The sequence below is a fragment of the Sabethes cyaneus genome, chromosome 2, assembly GCF_943734655.1.
Source record: "Sabethes cyaneus chromosome 2, idSabCyanKW18_F2, whole genome shotgun sequence".
Classification (NCBI taxonomy): Eukaryota; Metazoa; Arthropoda; class Insecta; order Diptera; family Culicidae; genus Sabethes; species Sabethes cyaneus.
In genome coordinates this window covers 44,969,232-44,987,865 of record NC_071354.1, presented here as the reverse complement: position 1 = coordinate 44,987,865, position 18,634 = coordinate 44,969,232, and the positions used below count along the sequence as shown (strand labels likewise).

At 39.8% G+C, this 18,634-nt stretch overlaps 1 protein-coding gene across 1 annotated transcript; it reads left to right on the top strand.

Annotated features, from left to right (window-relative positions):
- Positions 1 to 5,996: 5,996 nt before the first annotated feature.
- On the top strand, positions 5,997 to 10,137 carry LOC128734689 (ataxin-8-like). Its single transcript, XM_053828998.1, has one exon. It carries the CDS (start codon positions 6,182 to 6,184, stop codon positions 6,653 to 6,655), a length of 474 nt encoding a protein of 157 aa, XP_053684973.1. The 5' UTR covers positions 5,997 to 6,181; the 3' UTR covers positions 6,656 to 10,137.
- Positions 10,138 to 18,634: the final 8,497 nt, after the last annotated feature.

Here is an 18,634-nt window from a genome sequence, read left to right as displayed (position 1 = left end):
GTTACAGCCTCCTACTTCATGAGATCTAGAAACTTTTTAGAAGCAAAAAGCTACGAAATAAGTGTTTCTCATGCCGTTTTTATCGAATTTCTCCTAAAAATGTGTGATAAAACTGGTTGCTGTTATTCACCAATTTAAAGCTCTAGTACCGTTCAACAATTCGTTCTTTGACGTAAAATGCCTATCTCTTTTAGTTTCGTTGTAATTTCATTTTAAAAGTATCGTATTAGGTGTTGAATTAGTATCTGAAAACTGCAAGAATTTATACATCACGCATTTGCCCTTGGACAAGAGGCTTCATTCGCACGTCAAAACATCGAACACCGGATCATCGAATGGCCTGATTCCACTTATCAAGGCAGACTCGGTGCCCTTTTCAAGGTCTTCTCAAGGCCTTGTGGCTGCAGGCCCCCCTGAGGGCGAGGACTATTCAAAACATTGGTTTGAAATGTAATGCGAAATATAACTAGCGATGAAGAGTTTGAATCGCAATCAGATAATTGAAGCTTTTTAACTTGTTTAAGCAGCGCTGGAACTATCTTCGCTGCCAATTTGATTTATTGTATCAGACAGACGTTGTGCGTAGGTGCGTACTTCAAATCATGTTGGAACAACTGGATATTCAAAGCTCAGATATTGCAACTGAATTATTCGAACCTCTCAGAGAACGAATCGGGGGAAAACAAACAGAATATGGGGGTCTACTCGTTTTCTTGAACAATTTTGCCGTCAAAGAATTTGTAAGTAAAGGCCTTAGCAAATTTGGAAGTCTTCAAGAGATATGTTTATAAAATCTTAAAGCAGTTAAAGTAAGTTCATAACATAGAAAAGACGGTACCTACGAATGGTGATTAAGCGTTGACGCTTTTGGATGCTGATCAAGTTTGTCGATGATGGAAAAACTTAAGAACTTGGTAGGAACGCATAGAACCCATTCTACCATCAGTGAATGCAACATAAGCTGGGATCTTTAAAAACGTTCAATGACGTTTAACGCGCTTCGAACCATTCGTCAGGTTTCGACGGAAACAGTAAGAGCTTTTTCAAGAGCGCAAATATACCACAGCTAGCTCTAGCTAAAAAGTTAAGCCCCAAACAGAATGCATACGGATTTTACTACGTTGCAGCAATTTGACAGTTTTTCCATGGGTTTCATGTCAAATTTCCACAATGTAGTAAAATCCGTATGCATTGTGTCTGGGCCTTTAGACGTGATCCGTGACGTTGAGACCAGCGGATTATCCCATGAGCAACGTTAAATATGATCTTGAATCGCATACCTAGGCCCCTCAAAGAAGTCATTTTGACAGTGAATTTTGACATTTCAGCCCAACTAGCGAACGCGCAACTAACGATCCGCCCGCGATGAGCGCTCTTTTTGCTACCAACGGGGTAGCAGTCCCATAGCACCGTAAATACAAAAGATAAAAGTATACTTTCTTCAAAAATATTGTAGATAATAATAAACTCTACGATTGCCCCTTAAACTACTTTTTCGAATTCTATTTCGTTGAGACGTTGTAGTCTAATGAGTATCTACTGAGCGAAAAACCGAAAATGAAGCCTGGTTCTATGGGTTTTGTAGCATTGATAGATACTTACCATACTCAATAAGTGAATAAAATTGGGTCTTTATAACACAAATTGCCGATAAATGCGTTAGTTCTATAATTGGACCTATGTACGACACTCCTTCCAATTTTATTGCACACCTGTTTTTCTTGTCCTAGTCCCTGTTTATGTGGAAAATTTACCTCGAAACTTTTCATTTATTTTCACTATCTAGCGTTTAAGAAACAATCGTTTAATAAGAACCAGACAACTCTTGATTCTTTCATGAAGCCAGTCTTAATCTAAATCAAGGTTAGTCAAGAGAGGTTTTCTGATGTTCAAATTTGTTTTTCACCCCCGCTGGGTTACCCTTGACGATCACCGAAATTTTCAAAGCGGAATCTATTGAATGTATAAACAACGTCGATGGTTGCTAACCAATCGTTCCACGCACTTCTGTTCTACAAACTGTGAAAACTAGATCACCTATTTTGACTCACCTTGATCTAAATCTTAGGAGACCACGCTCCGGTAACATATAGTTATACATAGGGTAATGTCGTTAAAGTCGGGCCACTGTTAGGGTAGGGACATTGTGATTTTTCTGTTCTAGTAGCCCGTGTCATCTATGTACAAATAATATAAATCTTACACTGTGACTGCTAATTGTGAAATGTGTTGTGATTCATGACAAACATCGGAGCAAAATTCCATCTTGTAACGCATTTAAATATGATAAGACGTAATGTTACAAAAGCATTTGTTGTCAGAATCGGGCCACTTATGTTTAAAAAGCCCAAAGGCGCCGTCACTACGTTACGGTTCACGTCATCGGCAAAACCAAAAAGCATGTGAGATTTGTGAGTTTTGGCGGAAAACCATGTTGTAGCGTTGTTTGCCATAACTCATTTCGTTTTACTGTATCGTACGCCGCCTTGAAATCCACAAACAGATGATTAGTCTCCAAGTTGTACTCCCGGAACTTGTATAGTAACTGACGCAAGGGAAACATCTGATCCGTCGTGGAGCGACTCTCACGAAAACCATTTTGGTACTCGCTGACGAAGTACTCCGCTAACGGTCTCTGTCTACAGAACAAAATACGAGAAAGCAACTTATAGGTAGAATTAAGCAATGTAATATCTCAAATGTGTTTGTTCATACAGCCGCTCGCTACCGGCTTTTCCCCGAAGTTCAGCCGGAATACCGTCCCTCCCAGCTGCTTTACCGTTTTCCAGTACACTGATTGTATTTCATCGCCAGCGCTCATAATTCCCATCTTGTTTCTGCTGATCTCCGTATTTCCCTCTCAATTCAAGAACATCTGGAAGTGCTCCTTCCGAAAAGTGTCGACTGTCAATCAAGATATGATCGATCTGAGAGTTAGAATCCCCATTTGGATGCCTGCTGGTGTATTTCCGAAAATTCTGACTTGGAAAGTCCTTAGCATTATCGAATTTATCATTTGTCGGTGTGTATATGTTGATTAGGCTGTAGTTGACGACTTTGTCTTTAATTCTCAACACATATATACAGTCTGCGGGTCTCCACCAGATAACTCGCCGCTTTTGCTTTTCTATCGCCACTGAGTAAATGTGGTACTTGAAAGTAGAGCCTGCGATAGGGACTAGTGCGCGAAACTCCGTTTCTACCGCAACTTCCTGAATAGCAGCGATCTCCACTTCAAGTCGATGTAACTCTCGAGGAAGCGTGGCAGCTCGTGCCGGTTCATAAAGAGTTCGGAGATTTCAAGTACCAAGATTCCAATCGTTATCCATTAATCGTTTCCTTGTTCTTTGCCGTGTCCTATGCTGATTGATCTGTTTTGTATTTCCATTTTCATTGTTCGTGGTAAATGAGAGTTTCGGTGTACACTTTCGGTGTTCACTTCACTGATGTGCTCAATTTGTCTATTTTTTCACGAAACGTTGAAATTCATGAAGTTTTTTTAAGCGAATTTTTGTTTTCTTAAGCGAATTTTGAAATTTACGCGGTTTTTTACGCAAATTTCGGAATTTACGAGGTTTTTTTACGCGATTTTCGGAATTTACGCGGTTTTTTTTACGCGATTTTGATTTACGCGGAACGTATCTTTCGCGTAAAAAGCGACTTGAGTGTACTTCCTTACCGGAGTCGCGAAACCTACATCTCGCTGATGGGTCTGCCATCTTAGGTGTACCTTGCGGGATACAGCTTTTCATATTCAACTGCTCGCTGCTCGAGACAGACGCTATTTGAGCCGCCCCTCACCTGAAGAACAGGCGCTCAGGTTCGCTCCTCCCAATTTAGCTGCTCCAGTATGTACATAAATCATTTCCAAGTATGGCCAACGATCGTCATCGTTTTACTTATTTATTTTTTTTACTGATTTTTTTTCTATTTATTTATACACAGTCAACAGGTTAAAAATAATCCGAATGACTCCACTTAAATTAATTTGCAGATAATACAAGCATCATTTATAAAATCACACCAATAACGTCCTTACAAAATTATTTTTAATAACACATCTACACAAATTAAAATCGAAGCACTCGAAAAAATTCTCAAATACACGACACATATTTTTTATTGGCTCATGCATCCCATAGTTTGTTCTGGATCTCCCTATATCGAGAAACATATGGGAACGAAGAGCACGTCTGCGGATGTTCAGGTCCAAGAGACCGAGAAGTTTAGGGCAGTCAATGTAGGACGTCAGTAAGTCGCTGATGAAACAAGCCTTGGCGACATCTCTCCTAACGCTGAGTGAGTCAAGGTGGATTAACTTGCAGCGTTCATCATAACGAGGTAGGATATTCCGGTCGTTCCATGGCAGGTGTCGTACAAATTTACGTTAAACGGCCTCGACTTTAATGATCCCATTTTGATAGAACGGCGCCCAAACGACCGATGAATATTCGAGCGTTGAACGCACTAAAGTTGAGTATAAAGCTTTGAGGCAGTAAACGTCCTGGAAATATTTGCCGAATCAAAAGATGAATCCCAACTGCGACGAGGCCTTGGAGACAACATATGACACTTGATTTTTGAATGCCAGTGAGGAATCAAGAAGTACACCAAGATCTTTAACGGTATTCTCACGTATTAAAGATGTACCATCGAGAATGTAGTAAGGCATTAGTGATCGTTTGCGCCCAAAGGAAATATCACAGCATTTGGAAGCGTTCAAAACCATACGATTTGTTTTACACCAGGCTGCAAATGCTACTAGTTGTTGTTGAAGAGAGAGGGCATCACTTGGTTTGTTGATGACGTAATAAAGTTTCAGGTCGACAGCGTAAGATTTTTTATAACACAATCCAGGATCAAGGAAAAGAAACGGGCCAAGATGGCTGCCTTGTGGACGGTGTTTAACTGGAAAGGAAGGCGAAACAAAATCTTCTATCATAACGGACTTATTCCGTCCAGTCAGGTACGAACGCAGCCAGGAGTGTAGGCTACCAGAAATTCCCAATCTCTCGAATTTAGCCAGTGCAATATCCTGATCCATTTTGTCAAATGCAGCCGACAAATCAGTATATCAGTAGGTAGGCGCTTGAGAGAGCCAGCCGCATTAAAATTGATGACCAAGTGGACGGTCTTGTAACAATTCCATCTATAAGTATTCATTTTAAAAAAATGCTTTCAAGAAATACTTTTTTCTGTTACAGCTCTTACTCATTATAAAAATTGCCGGGTACAGGAAATAAAGTCTGTAAAAAATTTATGATGTCTTGCAAAGGAGAACAATTAAATCCTCAACACTTGTGGTGGTTTGTTGTAGTTGTAAGCGACTCTAAGAAGTCAATAGATATCGATAAAAATTACAAGTTTTAAGAGGACCTTTGGAAATATTCTTGAACTTAAGGTGTTCGTTCGAGTGGGCCTACCTAGTTTTACATAAGTTGTATGTTCGTTTTATCGCAGTTTTATAGAATTACAAGTTTTATCATTGGTTTTAAGGAGCAAATGTTGGAAACTTCTTCAACTGCAACCTAAAATTAAATTTGTTACTTCACACTTCGGAAAAATCTTGTAATTTTACGTCTTCTGACATGCACATAAATGGAACATCGCAAATCATATCAAATTACGTGTTATTTCACTTAAAGGCTTATTTATTACGTTTAGTTTGACGTAAAAATACATCTTATAAAACGGGTTAGGCTATTTACGTTTTATTTAATGGAAAAATATATCGGATTTCAGTTTACGTCGAATGTGAGATTCATTTTTTCGTTCTGTGTTGGGAAGGCTATGGAAACAGCTTTTGGGTCATATTCATTTATATTTCGTACATCCGGAACATCTTCACCGGTGTATTTGAAGTTTTCAATTACCTTAAAAATATGCATTGATTCATTTAACAAACCATTTTTCTCTCCTTCTCTTTTGCAGCGCCCAGAAAACTCCTGGAAATGTGACGGGAGGCTCGACCGCCAGCGGTAGTTCCGCCGGTAACACCAGCAGCTACAACAGTCCGTGGCAATGGACTACCATTACCGCCAGCGGGGAATGACATTATGGGGCTCGTAAAGAGCCCGCTGTTGCTGGATCGCAATCACAGACAGCTCCTCAGAGTCAACAGCACCAACATGGAAGCAGCAGTAACACCAACAATAATCAAAACAACAATCAGCAACAGACGATGAACCAATCCCAACAGCAACAGCAGCAGCAGCAGCTTGCTCAGGCTCAATTCCAGGCCTTTGGGAACAGTTTGTCGAATTTGCAGCAACAACATCAACAGCAACAGCAGCAGCAGCAACAACATCAGCAACACTCATCCATCCATCATCAGCAACATCTCCAGCAACAGCAGCAAACGGCTCAACAGCAACAGTCCTTGACGGCGGTAGCGGCGGCAGCTGTGGCTGCTGCTAATTCTGGTCACCATCACCACCAGCAACAGCAACAGCAGCAGCAACAGCAGCAACAACAACAGCAGCAGCAGCAATCTCAACAACAACAACAACAGAACCATCACAATGTTCCTTCCCACCATCATACGCACCACCATCTGGCGGCGCAAAATAGTATGATGGCGGCAGCCGCGGCTGCGGCGGCATCCCAGCGGAATCCGTTCGGGTTCGATTTTAGTCATTTCCAAAATTCCTACTAGGATTCCAATATGGCGCCGAAATAATGCAGGTAATTTAGAACTAGTTTGTTGCACTGAAGTTTAGCTGGCCTGTGTCTGAAAAAGTATCGCTTTGCTGTCGTAAAGCTGCGGATATCGAAACAAATGGCGTAAGAGTACGGTGCCAAGCGTCGATTGCCAGAATTTGTGCTTGCCTCTGGAAGCAACAATTTTCCAATTAAATCTAAAATTGCTGCTAATAAATTCCAACCAACTCAATGGAACCCAACTAAAGCGGTTCTTCGAACTCAGGCAAGCATTCCTCGGCGCTTGCTGGGCGCCCCCCGTCCCTTCAGATCCCTCGAAAACAAAGCCAATAATCTTTTTCTAGTTTGGTTGGAACCCGAAAACCATTTCGGTCGACATGTACAACAGATTTTAGAGTTTCCGTCTCTTCTAGAAATATCGATTTTCTGTCATATGACTTTAATAGCCACCCGCTTTCCGTGTTTTCCTCCTGCGGCTGCCGTTCGCGTCTCGTCATTGTATCGTCGTGCTACCCAGTTTTTGTGAGGCACATTTTCCTCGCCGGTTCGCCGTTGCTCCCCGCTACGGGCCTGTTTTATATTGTGTTGGAAGTAATAAAACTAAGAAATATCGTATCGAAATATGAAAAGAAGGCACACACTGTGGCGGACAGAGTCGAAAAGACGTGCGCGCGCACCCACCCTGTGCCAAGAGGAAACCGAACTCACACACATCTCAACTGCCAACCCGCTGGTGCTGGTTCTGCCGTGTTGTTTGTGTTCTTCTCGATGTATTCGCGAGTCAATACGCAGAACTCAAGGGGGTGGAAGGCCTCCGAATTCTTCCGTCGTTCGCGCGCCACCTGTGTATGGGAGGCCGTTCGAGAGCAGTGGTAGTAGATGAAAGCACTTTTCCCACGACCTGAACAAACCCAGGTTAGAACTCGAGAAATAACAACAGATGGGCTGTAAAGGCAGATGATATCGAATTCGTCCCGGGTCGGGTGTGCACGCATACGCACGCACGTACGCACAACCCACAGGGCTCTCGGAATGGCAGCATCCGAACGACGACCGTGTGGGAAATGCACTCAAATACATCTACCTCTCAAGAAGTGCTGCTACTGCTACTGGTACTGCTGCTGCTTTGGAAACGGGGCACACGCATCGAGCGAGACCCGCTGGAGCAAGTCTTCATCAAATATGTGTAAATAATGCGAACTACAACTACAACGAAACTCTGCGACAAGAAGCGGAGATGCAACCGCCAACTTGCGCTGCTATGCACACCAGGGAAGCGAGTTCACACAAGAGCCTTTTGGATGGTGCATCCATTTCCGGAAAAGTGCACTTAGCCACCTACTCCCGCCTCCCCGCTGCGTTGGGTGGCACTTTTTGGGTGGCTTCATCATCACACACGGCCACGGGCGACGGTTTTAATGGTAAACATAATATATTGCAAGTAAATATTGCTCAAAATCGCACACTACACATCCTGAAACGTTGTTCCGGTCGAGATCGAAATCGCATTTCTACATATTCCCCCATCCGTTTCCCCCTACCTGCCTGCCTGGTGGACCCTTGCAAATACCACTCAGCGAGTTTCAACCCGGTTAGCCCATAGGATCCACGATGTGATGTGTTACTTTTAATTCGTTCGATCCAGAGCCGCTGTGGAGCGAATTGGCTATAACAGACGGAAAGGCACACCAAAATCCAACGATTCAACCCTGGCGAAAACATGCGCTCTCTGCAAGACATTAGGCCTAGACCACAGAAACTAACCACCACCGTCATGATCAGCAACGGGGCACACATCAACCCCACCGCACCACGTGACCACCCCGTGGGCCGGACATCTTCCTCGGAAAATCAAACATTGAATAATTAATTCAAATTTGATGTTACTGTCGAATTGAATACACGTTTCAGCGCCATATCCTATAGTGACGACCTGACGCAGGCTCTGATCAAATTCCCGCATAATCAGAGAGAAGCGCCTGTGTACAGGTGATCCTCCCTACCTGTGCCAGTCATCCTTTCGCCAAACGCAATCAACCCTTGCAAGACTATTCGCATTTCGCATCCAGCGGACTTGTTTGGCCGCATCAAACGCAGTGTCCGTCCAGAAGGCCAAGAGCAGCAGCAGCGCAGTGCTTTTCATTTACGGGGAAACAAATTCAAATTAAAAACAAAGAATAGCACGAAACGAGCGGCATCGCGGCGCGACGGCACTGCAGAAAACGACGATAGGTGACCCTCGGCCGACACACGACACCGTCATATCCACCGGGTTTTCGACACGAGCCGCGCTGCTATATGCAAATCCTCATGTCAACCTGATAATCGACAAGCGAAGCGCAAATTAAAATTAAAATTGCGCTGCTCGAAAACTTGACGATTCGATGCGAATCGCGAAAGACGGCGACGACGGTGGGCCGCAGTCGTCTGCCCGCCGCCCGCTTGCGTGTCCATGAACGACTGACTGTTTGGGGTGCACACGTAGGTAGGTGCACATACATTCGTTTTTTTTTTTAAATTTTAGACCGACCTAATGACTCCAAAAAGCAAAAAAAGACGGAAATACGTGCGGTCGGTTGCTAGCTGGCCGCGGCGCGGCTGGCGGATATGTTTAACCCGATCTCTCATTAGAATCACTGTACCGTGAAGAATCGGATAGGTTTTGTCACTTCAAATCCAAACCGAACGAACCGGTAAGCAGGTTGCTACACTACACTCCTCTGCCGATGCATCGGCGTGAAATTATGTTAGATGAAATTTGAAATGCACGAAACTGGCCTGTTATTTCCTCGTTCTAGGAGGACCTAGGACCTACATATCGAATGGTGGGTTAGTTGGGTTGGGGCTTGTATTGCGATTTTGAAGTTTTAGTGAAATATAACAGCCTTACCACCGTGAGTGGCAACTTGGAAATATCTGAAACTAGAATATTAGAATAATTTTAGGGCTAGTTCCAATTGCAAAAATACGACTTAAAATATGTTTTAGTATTTTGAAGGAAACTAATCAAGGTTTCCCACCCGAGCAGTTCAACAGTTTTAAATCACACAATCCAAAAGGCCAACTCACAATACTGCTAGAAATAATGTTATCGCCGAACCTTAAAGCTTAAATCACGCGATTGTTTTGCAAACTACGTGCGCTGTGGCACGGACATCACTATTGGAACAACATTCGATCATTTGGAGTTTTCCATTTTTTCGTTGAAAATTTTGTGGACATCCATTTTTCAAATGGTATTATTCCTGGATTGCCTTATAAAGTTTGCTTACATTTCCGTACAAAAATATTGGTTTTTCGATGCTTGGTTCATGAGATATGAGTTGCTGATTCTCGCAGTAATACTCGGTGAAACGGGGCCACAATTGACAAGTCTTTAACGACAAGGTCGTCAAAGTCCATTTATGGCAGTCAGCATGGCACCGAATATCACCCTTCGTTTCCCTTCTTCAGTGTACCAACATGCTACCATAGACTCGGGAAACCATTATAAAAATATAAAATTAGTTCAACTAACCTGCTAGCCGTAATAAGATCTTGCAACTCAAAGCACTAAACATAGCATTCTATAAGTTCTATTACTTTTTCGGCCATTAATTACACTAAATACTGAGATTAGTGACCAATTAATATTCATCACTATATTTTCACTTTTTCGCCGTCGGTTTTTCATTAATTTTTTGCAGCCGTTTCAGTCGTCAAATCACTTGCGAAACTTAACTTGAGGCACAAAAAACTTTAATTTATCACCCGAACAGTTATTTAGAGAGATATTATAATCATTTTGCCCAAATTGTTCACTTGAATTGATAGGAAAAACTTCACTTCATTTCGATTGCAATTCCGAATCCGCGACCGTCGTTGTTGTACGTTGCTAAGGGAACGGACGTTTATATGGAGTGATGCCAACGTAAACATTTGAGCATGAAATTGACTAATTATTTTCGCTATTAAATTAAAGGTCGTTAAGTGTCGATAATATCGATAAATTCACCGCAAACAACATTTTACGTGATAGAATTACTGTCGGATCTAGTTCAACAGCAAAAATAGATGTGCGATTCTTACTTACGCCATCTTAAGACAAAGGCTGTTGAACAAACTTTCTCCATGATTCTACGATTCATAATTGTTCATAGCAGGTTATTACTTACTACTAACAACTCTATTCTCAACAAAACGATAGTGGCAACAAGTATTGAAATCAGTAAAAAAGCAAATGGACTCTGGCGATCTTCACCTTAAATGTTGAAAGTTTCATGCTTGATTAGTTGGAAATGGTTAAAAAATAAAATTTTCACTTTCAATCGAGGTATTTTACAGTGGACCCCTCATTTGCTAAGTTTTAGAAAAAGTTGATTTTTTAGCAAACCTGGACATCTTTATCGTGTGATATTTCCTAAATTTGCTATAAACCATATATAACACACGACACGATTTTGTAAAGAAGAAGGATAGGAAAATTGAGTGAAAAAAAAAATTGACGTCCATCCTGAGGCTTAATGGATTTTATCAGAAAACCGCCTTTTCTGTCATGTTTGCACCAGCCAACATTAATTTTTCGCCGACCAAAAAGCTGCTGTGCTTGGCTTAACAGACATACCGGATTTGGATGGTTTGTCTCGGAACACTAAGCGTCCCGGAAAATGTCCCGCATTGATTAATTTTTTTATTGTGCCATTCAACTGGTTGAAACGCTCAGAGAAACGCTACAGCTAAGTTCCAGGTGTTTTTCAAAAAATGCTCTATTTATGAATTTATTATGTGCATTCAACTGAAAAATTAATGGAATTTTGTATTTGTTTGCCTCTGTTGCTCGTATTAGCTCGGTTCGTGCTCGATCTTGGGCCACAACTTTTTTGTGTTAGGAAATTTGGACATAGTTTCTTCGGCAAAGTTGTAAATAATGTAAAAACAAGTAGCTTTGCCGAAGACATAAAATTTCTATCTTTATCGAGTGCTGAACTATAGATCATATTCTTTGAAACTTCTTTATAAATTACTTTTTCATACCTAGCTTTTGTTAGCTGTATTTTACAAGAATACGTTGTTCTAGGCAATCATCGAAGCACTCAAAATACACGTTTTTGCAGAAGACTGCAAATCACTTGGAACTTTACTTGCTAAGCTATCGCATATTCAAGCTTGAAATTTCCATAGCTTTACGAGCCTATGGGGTAAAATGGGGCAAGTGGATTTATGAACCCAAGTAACAATGTAAGTTTTATCGTACTCTTATTGCGGTTTTCATGTCCAATTTTGGTCATTAAAGTTATCATAAATGAGAAATTCTCGCTGAAACGAGACCACTACTGACACGAGGTGATCTAATATCGGAAGTTTTGCGCTTAATTTATTGAAAATGGTTAAAAAATAAGAATTACAATTTTGATACCTCAAAATAGTGGACTCCTCGTTCGCCAAGGGACCTAAGGGAGGTTCAAAAAAAGTTGAATTTTGAGCTAACCTTGAGATCTGTATCATGTGATATTCCATAAATTTGCCATCAAACAACTAACAAATGGCCCAGTTTTGAAAAAAAACAGGGCTTTCAAAAAGAGTAAAAAAATTTGGCGGACAGCTTGGATTTGGTCGCCATATTGGATTTTATCTAAAAATCGCTGTTTCCCCAGGCACCCTCCCCCCCCCCAACCGATTTTTATTTTAAGACCACCAGCTGAAAGCTGAGCAAAAATGCTACAAGATACATTCATAAAATTAGATGTGTAATGGCATTTGCTGACTAAAAGAGCCAGTTATTTGTAGCAAGGTTCACAATTTCCATATAATTATTGTGATATTTCCAAAATTTGCTATGAAGCGAATTACAAACGACACGGTTATGTAAAGAGGAGAGATAGGACTTATAAACAAAGTGAACGTTGGGGGACTCATGGCGAAAACGGCGATTTTTTGATAAAATCCAACATGGCGGCCAAATCCAAGATGGCCGTCGATTTTTTTCACTTCATTTATAAACCCAATCTCTCCTTTTTACAAAATTGCATCGTTTGTAGTTGTTTTCAAGGCAAATTTTTGAAATATCACAATAATTATATGAACATTGTGAACCATGCTACAAATAACTGGTTGTTTTATTCAGTAAATGCCATTGCACACCCAATTTTATGAATGTATCTTGTAGCATTTTTTCTCAGCTTTCCAATGGTGGTTTTAAAATGAAAATCGGTTGGAGAGCTCATGGTGAAGACGGCGATTTTTTTGATAAAATCCAAGATGGCCGCCAAAAAAATTTTTTACTCTATTTGATATTTTTCTCTATTCTTCTTTACAAAACCGGGCCATTTGTTAGTTATTTCATGGCAAATTTATAATATATCACATGATATAGATATCAAGGTTTGCTCAAAATTCAACTTTTTTTAACCTGTTAGACCCCTTGGTGAACGAGGTGGCCCCGTTTCAGCAAGAATTACTCAAGTGTGTAATAAAACCCAAATTGTTGAATGGAAAATCAGTGCTTCACCTTAAAGCTTGGGTCGAGTACTACACTCAAAAAAATTCGCACGTCAAGCTTACGTGAAAACATACGTGAATTGTGAATTCACGTGAATTGTTGGTAACTCGCACTCATACTAACCAGTCTACGTGCGATCCCGGTAAATTTTATCAATTTTTCCATTAACTAGTACATGAAGTTCACGTAAGTTGCTGTACAGAAGTTTACATGAATTTTCACGTGGATGCGACGTGTCGATTTTTTTGGGTGTACAAACGTACCCACCCCCCAAACCACCCAAATGAGAGTACGGCAAGCATACGTATTATGTATTTTGCGTTCGCTAGAGTCTCGATACAGGTCCGCTTTTTTGTGTGTCAGTAGATAGACACATGGTTTCTTCGGCAAAGTTATAGAAAATATAAAGGCAAACGACTTTGTTAAAGAAATGACATTTCTATCTCTATAGAGTGCAGAGCTATAGAGCATTTTCTTTGGAAGTTATTTAAAAATAAGTTTTTCACAATTAGCTTATGTTGGTTGCACTTTACAACAATACATGGTTCTAGGTGATTATTGAAGGACTCAAAACACATGTTTTTGAAGAAGATTGCAAATCTCTAGGACCTTTTCTTGCAAAGTTAACGCTTTTGGCCCGTGAGGTTAATAAGTCTCCGCCAAATGTCGCCCGTGGCACCTTCCCATAGCGGGACCATCTTGAAAAAAGACGGTCAAAAGTATTTTCTCGCCTTTCCTGAAGTTTGTGACCGTTGGTGGTGTCTTCGGAGAAGTTACTTGAAGTACTCTTTTGCATCTCTCTACTTTTTCTTATAATTTGATATTAAGGGGATGTCACACTTGAAAACCATTAATTTTTTGTAGGAACTAGATAGCAAGTTTATGTGTTCAGCAAAATTGTAGAACTATAAATTTTATCTAACTTTGCCGAAGATACTAGGAATCTACGTCATATGGTTTGCGAGATATAATTGGCTTTCTGTTGTGACCCCTTTAAATCAGTTTATTAACCTTTTTGTACACAAAACCTTATCTCACTGGCTTCACATGTTCTACTAACTTTTTGATATCATCGAAATACATAACTTTCTATAAGAAAAGTGGTCACGAAAGATTTTTGACCGTCTTTTTCCAGAATGGTCCCACTGTGCTTCCGCCCGAAGTCGAGTTTTTCACACCTTCGGGTCCATAAAGAACTACCGACCTAATAAGGGTTATATACTTATATACTTATCATAGCGCTTTGAGAAGGGCAAAATAGCTCTACTTGCTAAGGATATCGTCGTTAGCTAAAAATTTCCATCGGTTGGATGGGGAAATTCTCTTGCTTTTTTTCTAAAACGAAAGTAATTGAAATCATAGTAAACACATGGTATATTTAACTGTTGTCCCTGCCTGTGAAGCAAGACGATCGCGAAGAAAATGTATGAAGAAATTTAACTTGGAAGTTTTTCGTTCATTTTCACTATTCAGTAATTATAAAAGAAAATTGAAACGACATAATTGTTACACCTATTATGATTCGATCGGTATCCAAAACCGATAAAACTCATACATAATTTACAGAGCTATTAGCGTTCAAAATCTTTCATACTTTCATGACGGTAACTAGAATCTAAATTATGGAATGACACTCCACAGTGAGACATAGTCCCATATCAAAATAAGTCAACTTTATTTGATGAATCAAGTTACGGTGAATAAGAATATTATTAGTTTGTTTTCAACCACTTAAGGTTCGCCCAAAAATTTCTCAAGTAACTTTCCTTCTAGAGAGGAAGTTCTGGTCAGGCTATCATGGAAAGGAAAGTTTCCGACATGTGATCTGTTAAACCAATGGTTCCTTGTACGAAGGTCGCACACGCGGGTGCTGGTGTTTACTTCCGAGAGCTGGAATTGAAGGAATCCGATTCATTGGGTAGTTTCTTACCGAAAGCGGTACAGAGCTATATAGGCTCTTATTTATCATGAATATACATATCTCCAAGTGCGTGTACTATTGATAAGTCAACTACCAAGGATTGCAGTATCCCCTCGGGGGTACAAAAATCACTCGGTATATATGTGTTTGTGTTGTCCAAATTCCCTATTCCTCCCTCTCTTATTCCCTCCGTTTTCCTTCCCGTCCTCCTCAGGTAAATGATGACACGGGCGAGATGGGCAAAGTACAAGTCCTCCACACGATTGTGAGCAACTTGCTGCTTCGGCCACAGATGCTGATACCTGATGATTCCTCCTCCTTCGTGTGATACTTCTTCATGTAAGCGGCAACCCCCGGCAGGCACTTTTCACTGTATATCTCGCCATTCACAGCCTGCTTGGACATTCCACTTCACGCTGACCGTCAGCCATCGACAGACACGAAGTGCCTCGCGATGTCCAACTTTTTCGCTCCGCGACAGAACTGGCAGTACGAACAAAACGTCAAACATAGTTGCTTGACTGATTTCGCCATTAGCTGCTGCAAAACAACTGATTACGCTTTCAATTATTTTCTGTACACAACAGAATTGCTACGATACACAGGTAGATTCACAACCAAGCGAAACTCAGACAATTTCCGTCAATTTTTTTATTTCAATTATTGTGATCATAATTGTTGTGAATATTATTTTGCCTATAATCACAACAGTTAGTAGAATTTATGACACAAATAGACAGCAATGCAACCTAAACAACATAATGTGTAGTGCATTAGAATGTAACGAGCGCAGATCTTACGTAGGACTATGAATGTAGAGCAAGTCGTCTTCTAATACTGAAACCAGTATCGATGTTCAAGTGCAGAAAATTCAAAACAGCTTCAATTACTAGTTTATATAGCCCTAATAAGGACTGAACGACTTTGTAATGCTTAGCGAAGGCACCGGAATTACTTGTAGTATCCAAACAGCGTGGGACAAGACGTGAAGGAGAAAGTGCGGAAAATTAGCTAAGGGAGGGTCATTGAAGCAACGCTTAATTAAGTAGCTAGGGAGTCCGCTGATCAAACCAAAATATAATGGGAGCCAACTACAGCCGGAACGGATTCAAAGTTCATCAATATCTGCGATGTACCGCCCACCCAGTTAGCTTCGAGGTACGACACTGGTCTCTAACAAGCCACTCGTCGTATGTTCGAAGCTCGGCTAGGCGGTGCTGCTAGATAGAGTCTAGTAGGTTTGTTACGCTAGCCCCGTAACTATCCTGTACTCTAACAGCCGGCTGCGAAGTATGTGGATAAGAAGAGGTCAAATTTTAGAAAAACGTTTAGGCAGAGAGGGGGTGAAATTCAGATCGAATCCCGTCTTCTTGTCCCAAACAGTTTGGATACTACAAATACCTTTGTTTCATTACTTTCGACGGCGATTCGTTAAGTGACCTATTTTGGTATGTGCATGTGGTCCTCTATGAATTGCTGATCATTTTTGTACAATTTTTTTTTATTGATTTGAGTTGATTTGAATATCAGATCATCTCAGAGTGTATCATTATACCAAAATTCATGTGTTTTTTTCTAGAACTACAGTGATCGGCACCAAAAGAAGCTGAAGTTTTGGAGCGTATTTATTCGGAACAGATACGTATTTCGCCTACATCATGGCTGGCTTCATCATAGTGTTTGTTTTCGAACTATTATTATTCTAATAATTATTCTAAATTTGGTTGAAATCGGAGATGATCGGTTACAGTCGGTGTGGTTGGTCACTTGCGATTGAATGATTCTTATATTATTAGGAAGGGTCGTGGCAATGCATAGTATTATAGGATTTTAAAATCAGTCATTCTAAAACGTAGTTTTATTGCTGCTACTATGAGGAGTAGCTAGGTTTATCAAAACCATCAGGAATGAGGAAAGAAAACCAAACTTTACCAATTAATGTCATGTAAATAATGTTGAAAAATCAATCAACACAATCTAAAATCAGTTGAGGACACGATGTTTAATATAAGGTTACTAGTTTTATATACTTGTAAATATTCAGATATAAAAACATTGATAGAATTAGATAATATTATTTTCTCAACGACAATAAACAATATTTCCGGTCTAGAATATATTGCATTTTGAAAATTAGAAGAGTGCGTAATTGTATATCTAGCGTTACTAAACGTGAATCCATGTGAATGCGCTTAATATTCAGACATTCAGACAGACATACTTTTGCTAATGTTAGATATAGAATTGCGCATTCTTCAAATTTTCGCAACGTAATAGGCTCCTAAATCGCGAATACTGTTTTTTTTTCTTCGAGTAATTTTTTATATAAAAGCTCCTCGCGAACACTTTTAACAAAATTAATCGTAAACAAACTTGTGACTCTTTTGAGATAGCATGTATAGTATGTAAAAGTATGTGGGCATGACTCTACATCAATTTGATTAAGAGACATTGGAATGAGTGAAAATCTGAGAAAAATGTTTGACAAATTGAATGTGTGGTATGTATGAGCAATTATTACAAATTTGGTTGAAATCGGAGATGATCGGTTACAACCGGTGGGGTCACTCGGGATGGAGTGAACCATATATTATTACGAATGGCGGTGGAAATTGTTATAAGAGCAAGCAATAAATTTAGCTTTCAGAACTGAATGAAAGAAAGTCGAAACTGGAAAGTGGAATTAAATCGTGAAAAAAATTTCGACTTTTATTTCACCTAGGTAGTTCTAAAAACCAAATTTACTTCTTGCTTTTATAACAATTGTGTTTATAACAAACAATTTAGGCTAATATTAATGTAAGGCCAATCGTGACGAAAAGTCACCACGTCTGATAAAACGCACCTATAAAATAGGATAATTAATTTGATGTACTTTTAAATATTCAGTTAAAAATAATCTAAAATTATTTTATACTAAGTATTGTTACGATCGATGCGATCTATCAATGCATAGTATTCGAGTTCCATTAACGCTGTAATGCAAAGTAGATTTAGTGCTGCTCTTGTGAAGAGCAGCTAGGTTTATCAAAATTATAAGGTAAGAGGTAACAAATCCAAGCATCATCAGTTAATGTAATGTAAATAATGTTGAAAAATTCAGGGGATGAAAACAATATATAATATAAAATTATTAATTTTATATACTAGTAAATATACAGATATAAAAACATTGATAAAATTAGGTAATATTATTTTCTCAACGAGAATACATAATATTTGCGATCTAGAAGATATTGCATTTTGAACATTTGAAGAATACGTAACTGTATATCTAACGCTACTGAAACTGAAAACATGTGAAAACATTTATTATTCAGACATTCAGACAGCCATACTCTTGTTAATGTTACACCCAAAACAATACCTGGCAGCTTCTGCTGAAATTTTGCCATTATCTGTTACAGAATATGCCACATGTCTATACATGATACATTTATTGAAACAACTCGACGACAAAATTTGTAACAACCTATCGGTATGAAGCGGGAATCCAACGAACCGGGCCGCTTTACATAGTACAACGCAAACATGACGGTATAGGTTGACACAATTCCCTTTAACCTTTTTATTAC